Here is a 10742-nt window from a genome sequence, read left to right as displayed (position 1 = left end):
AGAGACAACAGAAAGAAGCCCTAGTCCTCTCACTAGAATCCCTGCAAAATGACTCATGTCATCCTCTGTGGAAGTATCCTTCGCCTTCATTGCACACCCACACGTTCTGATACTCCAGTCTCCCGTGGGATGCAGAGACACGGGAAAGGGGGCCCATTTTCAGTGCCTAGGATTTCAGAGACCACCCATTCCGCTTATAAAGGCAGTTGGGGACTTCCAAATGTCCAAGTCAAGGCACCTGCCAATCATTCCAGACCCTCAGGAGTGTCTTCCTCTCATTCCTCCCATTAGGAGGGGGAAACTTGTTTTCTCCTTTAAAGCTCCTAGGAGGGATTTCTAGGGTCTTCCCCTCAGGAATTAGTTGTAGGAATAATTGGGCCAGTGGAGTGCAGGAGATAAATCCAGCACAGCCGGTTCGCTCCTAGAAAAAGTGACCTAGATCAAGCAGCCAGTGGATGGAGGACAATTGTGGGGACCCCCTGCCACCTACTGACTTGCAGCTGAACCCACATTCCCAGGAGCATCTGCCTGGCTGGGGGTTGGGGGAGGGGGCAGAGAGCTGAGAAAAGCGGGGGAGGGTGAAGGGGACAGCAGGGGGGTTGTCCCTTTTAGAAGCCAGCTCCCTGTAGCACACCCCCTCACTCACCCACCCACCCATCCGCCTTGCACACAGCAAGGAGGAGAAGGTGAGGACTCCGAGTCAGGGAGTGACAGGGAGAGGAGGTCAGCAGTGACACTGGGAGCTGGCTCGGTGGGTATGAGCACAGCGCTTGCCGCCTGTGTGAGTGAGGAGGAGGGAGGGAGAGGCAGGCTGCGCGAGGAGGAGAGGAGAGGAGAGGGGGGCAAGCGCTCCAGCTAGCATGAGGACGGCTCCTCTGCTCCGTGCTCAGTTAATCGGGCTGTCAGTTGGTGTTAACGCTGCAGTTTAAGTGCTCGTATTCCAAGGGAAACAGACAAACCTCGCAGAAGGAAGCAAGGAAGCAAGCAAGGAAGAAAGGAACTGCAGGAGGAAAAGCACAGGCAGCCCAGAGAGAGGAATAAAGGGAAGGGGGAGAACCGGCAAATCTATGATTGGACCTGGGCTTCCTTTTCGCCAATGCAAAAAGGAATATGCAGCACATTTTTGCCTTCTTCTGCACCGGTTTCCTAGGCGCGGTAGTAGGTGCCAATTTCCCCAACAACATCCAGATCGGTGAGTGAGAGGGGCAGCCTGGGGAGGGACTTTCTGGGTCTGGCCAGGTTTTTTTTGTGTGTGTGTGTGTGTTGGGGGGGGGTCGGTTTGTGTCCCCCCCACCCCCACCCCCACTACGGGCTGTGCTTGGCTATCCAAAGCTGTGTGGTGATGGGAGACTTGGGCCACAGCACAGGGAGGGGGCTTCCCTTGATCAGATGAGGAGCAGAAGGGAAGTGTGCGCGCACACACACACACACACACACACACACGCACACACGCACACAGGTCCACACACACCACTCACATTCTAGGCATGAGCATGTGAAATGGAGGAACCGGTGCTTTGGACGAAAAAAAAAATCATAGCAAGGAAAGAGATGGTGGGTGTTTAAGTAGTTAACTCCGTGGCTTGGTAGATGGTGCCTGATTCATTTACTTATATAAATATGTGTGGTGTATGCATTTATGTGTGTGTTTGTGTATCAGAAATGTATATACATTTTTGAGAGGCAGTGATTTCTGAGCTGGGGGAGGTCTCTTTAAAGAGACCGTCTAAAATAAGGAGTGAAGAATGCTGGGTTTATTGCAGCCACTGAAATAATGCCAAAAGGCTCCCCTCTCAGTCAAGGAGGCTCCCCCTCTTGCTCTGGGCTCCTCTAGCCTTCTCTCTGCTGCCTGCCATGCGGGGCTGGTGGTCCCTACTCCTGGGATCCTGGAACTTCTCAGCCTTCCTTTTCTCCATCTCTCCCATCACCCCCTCCTCTTAGATTTTCCATGGACAGACATCGCCTGCCTCTCTCACACACACACAAACACACACACACACATGCACATGTTCCTCCCCTCCTCTTCGCTTTACCCGGCACTGGGCTCCATACTCTCAACTTGGAGCCACGTTTCAACATGCTGCATGCCTTTTTGTTCCCCATTTCCCCCTCCTGGTTGTTGTTTCTCTAAAGGGACACTCCACCCTCCCTGTATTCCCGGGCCAGCTGACAGACATCGCTCCTCCTAATAATAATGATGGGTGAAAGCAAAACAAACAGGAGCGGTTACACCAATAACAACATGTGTCCACAAGGGCTCCGGAATTCGGTGTGTCCAGCATCTCAGGGCTGTTGGTGACCTGGAATCCAGCATGCTTTGGTTGGAGGTGTCTTGCTTGGTTCGAGCTCTGTTTTTTCTCCCCCAGTAGGGACCTAGCTCCACGAGGGAAAGTTCCCATGACTGGTTGTTTGTGCCCTTTGTGCGAGTGTGTGTTTGTGGGGGGGATGCAGTGCAGGTGGTATTTTGTGGGGCGCTCATGTGCTGCAGTATTGGTCTCTTCTGGCCTCTCCAGTGGGCTGGCTCCAGGGGTGGTTGAAAGAGCCATGGAGTAACTTGCTTTGTTTCCTGACACCTGTTAAGCTACATTCTGAAGTGTGCCTCTGTGTGTGTGTGTGTGTGTGTGTGTGTGTGTGTGTCTTACACGGAAAACAAAACTTCCTGTCTCACCTCGGAGACACTTCCCTTGTAGCCCAGCCTGTAGCTGCCTACCTCCTCATCCCCACTCCCTCTTTCATTCATTGCAGGAGTGGAGGAAGTGGACTAGGAAGTGTTTGGGGTGTGGTCATCTGGGGGGGAACAGGGGGGAGCACCGGAATCAAGAAGAGTGTTTTTCTTTTTACTCTTTAAAATGGAGGCATATGAACATGTGTAGATCACTTGCTCTTATGCATATCACTGTTTGTGTCGGTACTTATGCATCACCCATACTTTGCTGATTGGAAATGTTTGGACTTGCGCTATGTCAAAGTGTACAGCATTTGCATGTATTGTCATGGGTGCAAATGCATAGGGGAGTATATGATATGTTTGCCCATGTGCCTCTGCAGAGTTTTCATCAGATTTAGCTCCAACTTGCTTGTTCAACTGATATAAACCAAAGTTTTGTTTTTTTCAAATAAATGGTAGAAACATTAAATTGTAGAACAAATGCTAAAAAATACCATTGCCGCAGGTAGTACTTGATTCTCCTTGTACAATCTCTAAGAAAAGCCTTACCATCCATTTATTGGTTCTTAAAAACAAACACCTACCCACTGTATAAGAAGTTAGAAATGCATGATATTGGGGCTATCCTGTCGGATCTGAGATAAACTTCTATGTAAACATTCATTATAGTTCAGCCCCTGGAAGTAGCTGATGCTAGCTCACAGGGATGTATATGAATTCATTTACGTGTCCATAGTAAATACAAAGGTAAGCCACACACTCATGTTTCTTGGAGCAGGAGCCTCAACAGGCACCTTTTTTTTGCTTTTTACTAGAATAGAATGTTCGTATGCTCTTGACATTTTCAAGTCCCCATGTCTTTAAAGCCCAAGGATCTACCATGCAAAGACATACCACAGCAACCCCTTATGTAACAAGTCATTCCTAGGTAGCTGGGATCATGAGTGTGGAAGAAGGAGCAGAACACTCTTGGCAGAAAATCAAGAGTTTTCAGAGGAAATGAATAATAAACCCGAGAGGTGATAGGAGAGTTAAATTACACACAGGTCTTGGCAGGTCAAAGACCTGAAGTGTCAAAGTAAATGGTGCTAGCTCCAGAGAAGCCCACTGGGTCCCAGAGTTAGTTTTACTGTACAATGTTTATTGTCACTACTTCCTGAAGGCTCTGTGGTGAGAAATGGGTTCAATACAGGAAAAATCAGACACAGCGAGGGTTTACATGCATGCAAGAGCATGGGCCAGCTCGGTTGCTTGCACAAGGGAGAAGCTAGAGGAATGCCACAGTTCTCTTGCTGTCTCTGACTGAGCTGAGTTGAGGGGTGAGCAATCAAATATTTGGGCAGAGTGAGAGATATTAGAGGCCCTTGTCACATACAATCTCCTCTGCAGAAGTTTAAGCCTCAGCGTCCAGTTTCGTCTATTTGAACTTGCATCCCCACCACTAAAGGCTACAACTAGTGTATTTGGTGTGGGGAGAAGCAAAGGGCCCTTCCACGGTGGGCTGCTGAGGAGTGAAACCTGTCTCTCGCCCAAATACCATGTTGCATTTTCTTCTCTCACAGGGGGATTATTTCCAAATCAGCAGTCACAGGAACATGCCGCATTTAGATTTGCCTTGTCGCAACTCACAGAACCCCCAAAGCTTCTCCCCCAGATTGATATCGTGAACATCAGCGACAGCTTTGAGATGACCTATAGATGTAAGTAATTGCTTCTATTTCTGAGATTTCTTTCTGCGATCGACCAATGAGAGGAGGGCCTGTGGGTAGGTGGTGGTGTTGCAAAAATGACTTGAGTTGTCATTTGTCTTCATAAGAGAAATCCCTCCAAGAAAAATGCCCAGGACCTTTTGAGTAATTCCATCAATTGGTATTTTAGACCCTGAAGTGCTTCATAGAATGGGCTTGTTTTTTTTCACTGTCAGCTAACTTTAAATACCAGCACGGTGGGCACTTGGGTTGGCAGCATTGCTGCTACCCCGCCGAGGTTTTCTGGTTCAGCTGAAAGTTTCACACATAGGAAACTTCTGGGAGGCATCGAATTAAAGGTTCTGACTTAGAGAATGGGATTTCAAATGCTTACGCCTTTTCCTTTCCACAATGTAAGAGGACAAAATGTCCCTGTAGCTTGAGAAGAAAAGACATGTGAGAAGTAGTATATCTGGTTTCCTGGTTTGGAAAATGACCAATAATTATTACAAAAATCAGTGCCTCGATTATTTCTAAAATGCCTTGAAATAATGGATGGCTGAAGATGTAGGATGACCTTTGAGCCTAAAACAGAACAGAGGTCACCTCAAGAAGGAGATGGGAGAGATAAATTTCTGATATCTGAATTGAATGCATTGTAAAACAGGGGCAACAAATACCGTCCTCAGTTTCTTTGACAACCAGGACAGAAAAGGAAACTGCAGTTGCATGATTGCCATTTTATGATAGATGAAAACATGAAAAGTAATCAGTGGAGACATTTTCCCTCCAGGGATTAAGCTCAAGTAGGAAATTATGATGTGGAAGTGTGAGCTGAATGGGCAAGAACCATTTAAAATTCGAAACTGGATGAAATTGCTACCATAGGTTTTTTGTGTGACTGTGGACTTGGTGACTTCTGTTGAGCTGTGGATGTTAGAAGTCACAGACCATATTTCCTTCATCTCTTTCCCATACTTCCTCATGATGGGCTCTCAGTGATTTGAACTGAATGTGCTTTAAAGGCTCAAAATGAAATTCAGAATTCTCCCTATCCCAAAGACCACTTATAAGATAATGTAGACACAAATTCCAAGAATTATAATTATAATTATTACCAAATTCATTTGTTAAGGACTTACTGTATGTCAGGAACTGTAAGTATTTTATAGACCATTATAGTAACATTCATTACCATTTATCAAGCATCTATTATGGCCTATGCAATGCACTAATTGCTTTTCATGTGGTAGTTCATTTAATCCTCACAGGAGCCCTGCAGAGCACTATGTTATCTTTTAGAGATGAAGAAACTAAGGCTGCAACAGGTTACATAACTTGCCCGAGGTCACCCAGAAAGTAAATGGTGACCCTAAGATCCATGGTCCAGGACACTGTGATAGATACACCAAACCCATGGTAACCTGATCAATTATACTGAGATTACCCAAGAAGCAAAAGGGAGTTTTGTGGGTCTTGTAAGTCAGTAGCCTAGTAAAGTATCTAAAAAGAAAACCTTACAGTGCTTCAAACTGTAGCTGTGATTTTTTTGCACAGGAGTGACCCATTGAACAAATAAAATAGCAATTGTGCATTTTGGTAACGCTGAGATTGAAAATCTTGTCTACTGTGTTACTCACTACCCTTAAAAAAGAGCTGAAATTTAATTGTTAAGTGGTAGTTCTGTAAAACCAACTCCATGGAAAGCTAGAATAATATTGAGTAGATATTTGGTTATCAGATAACCTCCTATTCCTTTCGATATGGCTTAGCGTAGAGTATTTGGATGGATTTGTGTGTGGGCATCTATGTATCTAAAAATGGCCTGACATTATGCATAATCTTTTGCATGCGTGTGAATATGCTCATTTATTCCCTGGGGAGGGACTCCATATGTTTTGTCATACTCTCACAAGGGTCCACCACTCAAGAAGGATTACTTGTGCTTAGAGAATCAAGAAGACTAAATGGCTGGCAAGTGTGTTCACTCAGACTCCTGAGATCTGTCTACAGCAGAGCTTGGTGGAAAGAGATGTTAACTGCTATCCTACTGTCAAGATGTTGACTGACAGGACAAGATAATAAAAGACAAAAATAGGAGGAAATGTTCTGAGGCAAAAGGTGATGCTTCTGTATTGTTATCTTAACAGCCCAAGACTTGATCTTTAATAGGGTTGTTGGCCATTTATCGAGAGATTGAAATATGATACAGGCAATATTATCCATGTGGCTAGTAAACCTGAAATGAATGGCTTTGGGCCCCTGAACTTGATTCCTGCCGTCTACCAGTATATAGAGTTCTGTGAATCCGGTTATTGTTTAAATGTTTCTTCAATGTTGTGAACTGAGATGGACTTTAGAAAAACAGATGATAAGAGGTCTTTGCTCAATGTAGCTTACAATCTGGTGGGGGACACTGCTGAGGGAATTGTCTGAGAAGCAATAACATTATCTTGTGCTTAGACCTTTAGTTTCTTCTTTTTAGCTCCAAGATCAGAGGGGGTACTGGGCAATTTGGGTGGTAACCTGGCATTGTAATACCTGCCTGGGAGATTCTCTGTTAACTTCTGTGTGAGGCTAGAGAACCCTCTGGGGCTATGTTCATGTGGTCCATTGGTCTGGGAAACTGTACATCTGTCCCAATTTGAATTGAGTAAAAAAAAAACAATGTCAAAGGGAGCAGAGAGGTTTTAGGTAAGATACGGTAATTAAGCACTTATGGAAAAACAAGAAAAGCATCTTATTCAGATTTAATTTCAGGTGCTGGTTTGAAATTTTGCCTAGTAGTAATCTTACATTAACTGCCCAAATCTTACCTCCAAAAAATAACCAAATCTTTGTTTTTTCATAATTTGGGCTGTCATTTGATATTTTCCTGTGTATTTTGCTATTCATTATCCCTCCACCAGAGGGTGGAGAAAGGAAAGGAGAAGTGTAACAGGAACTATTACTACTAGAATGTGTTAGCAACAGGGGATTCAAAAGAAAGAGTAGTAATTACAGGGCAGGGATGCAGAAGCGATGGAAGAGGGGTACTGGCAATACCACTGGCCTAGATGAGAGTTCTGTGTCTTCTTTGCATTCAGTCTTTCTAACTTTCCTTGTCTGCCATCATTAAGGGATAAAGTCATTCAATGAGCCACCCAAATACCTTGGGATCGCCTCTGAGCACTCTTTCCAGCCTACAGGGGCAGGTGCTGGGGAGACTGTGCATAGAGATGGTAGTTGCTGAACAGCTACTCAGCTTATCCTGGTGCCTTTCTGGTGAGTATAAATACAGGGACAGATGAATTACTAATTGGCCTTCTATTAGTGTCTAAGGAGCACTGATGCAACTTAATTCGTACCTTTTCATTCATGCATCCATCCATTCATCCAGCGAATACATGCCAAATGTCTGCTTCAAGCCAAGCACTGTGCCAGGTGCTAGGAACGCAATGGCCAGCCAGGAAGGCACAGCCTCTTTCCTTGTGGGGGTTACAGTGTAGCCCAGGGGACCTCCAACTTCAGTGCACACAAAATTCACCCAGGGAGCTTCTTTAAAGCAAGACTCACGGGCAGACTCTATAGACTTCCTGAATCAGAACATTCAAGAACTGGCCCTATGGCGATTCTGTAGTAGTTCAGTACGGGGATCAAACTTTGAGAAAGTCTTTAATCTGAAAAGGCTTCTATTCCCTTAGCAAGCATTTCTGGGTCCTTTACCAAACCCAGGCATGCTGCTAGGCCCTAGAAATGCAGACAAAAGGAAGACATGTTTCCTGCCCTGGAGGCCCTTATCCCTAGTAAGGCTGACTGTCCTGTAAAGAAAAACTTAAAATGTGTGTGTGTTATAGCAGCAATTTGTAGGGAGTGTTAGTGATGCCTTGAGGAGTAGGGGTGGCTATTGAGAGGGTGATGGTTGAACTGAGTTCCAATGATAAATAGAAGCTTTCCAGGAGGACAAGCTGAGGGGGCTGGGAAGGGATGAGGGAATGGCATATGCAAAGGTAAAGAGGACATTTTACCTGTTCTCCCCCTGCTCTAACCTCCCTGGCACTTCATGGCTTAACATTTATCAATTACCACAGAAGGGGTCACCATGGGGCCACCCACAAACCAGTTTTAGGACAGTGTTCGAGAATCATGGAATTTCACATCCAAATTTGGGCATCTTAGCTCTCTTTGAAAATTTCAAAAGACCTGGCAATCCTAGATCCCAGTTCTACATAACCCAAATTTGCTAAGATGGAGCTGGCCGTGTCCCATCTGGATGGCTCCCTTCCCAAGCAGCCCATACCTCTCCTTTTCTTTACCTGCCTGGCTCCTGAAAGCATTGAGTTTCAGAACCCCAGTGGATGTGTCCTGCAACGTTGCCCGTGTTATGTGTTTATAGGTCAACTCTACCAACAGAATGCGAACTGCTGTCCAGAAAGACCACGTATATCTATTGTTAGGTGTTGCTGGGAACACCTGCCACAGGGATATTCCTTTAACACAAATGAACAAACATCTCCAGGAGCCACGGTACCACACAGAATAAAGATGCTGAGAGCCTCACAGCAGTCAGGTGGAAGGGAGTGTGTGTAATTAGAGTGGGCCTCCCTCTGTCGTGGACCTACTTAGGAAGCCCAAGGGCCTTCTAACAAGACTTTGGGTGTTGGCAACAGGCAGATGTCTGCCGAGCTCTTGCCTGAACATCCTTCATCCCATTCAGAGTTGCAAACTAATAGCCCACAGATTAGTTTTACTTGACTTGCACAGTGATTTTCAAAATTCGGCATAAAATCCAGATTTCTACCTTCTCTGAGAAAAAGTAGGGCACCAGGCAACCCTGGAACCACATTTCTGCTCAGCTTCTATTGTCCAGAGCTGAGAAGTGCTGCCCACTTTAAGTATGAGGCACAAACTCAAGTTTCCCAAAGGCCACTCCCTACTGTACGTGTGGCCAATGTAACAAAATCATGTTGCTTGCCCACACCAGTAAGCAGGCCGATCTGCTTATGCCTGATTTATATCCTTCGGCATCTGTCATTTTGTTATTTCATTCTATTAGTATCTTCAATTTGTAACAAATAGTTGAGGACAGAAAAGAGGAGTAACGCGGGCTCTCAAAGAATTAGTCTGTGTAGAGTAATAAAAAGCATGGAGGGCTGGGGTGGGGTAAACATGGGTTGTTTTGAAGACCTACTATGTGCCAGATACTTCACATAGGTTGTCTTATTTAAGTTTTATAGCAATCAAAAGGTTATTATACCCATTTTATAGATGATGTGACTGAGATTGAAAGAGGTTACATGCCTTCTAAATATTATGCTGTGAATAACAGCCTAAGCTAGGATTTGAAGCCACCTTTGAGGTTTCCTAAACTCAATGAGTTTTCACCCTTTCAAGACATATGACTATATAGACACACAAAGAAAGTGAAACAGCAGGACTAAAGCCCAGCACAAGAGGTGCCACAGGAAAGTTTAGGATTAAGAGCTAAACCTTCCGAGGCAGAAGCTATGTGGCTGCGGATAAAGAAGACACATATAGCTGGAGCGAGCATTGACGGGGTGGAGCAGATTTGGGCAGTGAAGTGAAAGGAAGGTATTTTAAGTGGATAAAATCACAATATTTCTCCTCCGCTCCCCTCAGCCACTACAGCAGCTGTTCGTTTGGGGAAGGTGGAGCATGCGGTTTGTTCCTGCATCCATCCATACTACATCCTCAGAGGTCTGCATTTCTGCATTTCTCTGGTTGATGTCATAATATAATCCAATCACAGCTCCTCCATTTTTACCTGTGCCCTCACCTTGAGACATGCTCCCTTCAACATGTGTCTGTGGTTGACTCTTGGTTCTTGTTCTAATATGGATGATCATAACTCTGCGTACAGACAGGTGTGTGTGAACATTACCTCCTCTGACTAGCTGGAAGACTTCTGCTGAGCTGGGAGAGATTTCTGTTCCCCTCTCAGAGGCTCAAGATAAAGAATAGGACATTTGGGAAACTATAAGATTCATGCATTTGTTCATTCACTTTTAGTATTGCTCTCTGTAGAGCATATGGGACCATCACTGCCCCTTCTATCCCCTGGCAGACAGCATTCATTGATTACAGAATTCTTTCCCACTGAATCTCGACATGGCCTTAAATTCCCTCTCTCCATAGCATTCTAGGCAGCTTCTACAAATCAGTCACACTTGAAGTCAATGTAAGAGATAAAATCCATTTGCCTTTATATGGCATTACACTAGGAACAGAAGAAAATAAAATGTATTAGGCATTGATTTTCCCCTTGAGGAGCTTAGGTTCTTACAGAAGAAATAGGTATAAAAAAACTGATATAAAGAAGAGTTTCTCTCTCTCTCTCTCTCTCTCTCTCTCTCACACACACACACACACACACACACACACACACA

The 10742-nt window shown here is 44.9% G+C and overlaps 1 protein-coding gene across 3 annotated transcripts in view; it reads left to right on the top strand.

The window, feature by feature from the left end:
* The first annotated feature begins 705 nt into the window (after positions 1-705).
* GRIA1 (glutamate ionotropic receptor AMPA type subunit 1) overlaps positions 706-10742 on the top strand; it is a 286291-nt gene continuing 276254 nt past the window's right edge. For 2 of the 3 annotated variants that reach the window (XM_019657747.1, XM_019657746.1), the window contains exons 1-2: positions 706-1192; positions 4231-4368. In XM_019657747.1, coding sequence (XP_019513292.1) covers positions 1111-1192; positions 4231-4368 — 220 coding nt within the window. In that variant the 5' untranslated portion in view covers positions 706-1110. The remainder of the gene's footprint in view (positions 1193-4230; positions 4369-10742) is intronic. The other variant, XM_019657745.1, reaches the window with a different exon arrangement.

This window comes from Hipposideros armiger, unplaced genomic scaffold, assembly GCF_001890085.2.
Source record: "Hipposideros armiger isolate ML-2016 unplaced genomic scaffold, ASM189008v1 scaffold_279, whole genome shotgun sequence".
Lineage (NCBI taxonomy): Eukaryota > Metazoa > Chordata > Mammalia > Chiroptera > Hipposideridae > Hipposideros > Hipposideros armiger.
This window is presented reverse-complemented; position numbering and strand designations above follow the sequence as displayed.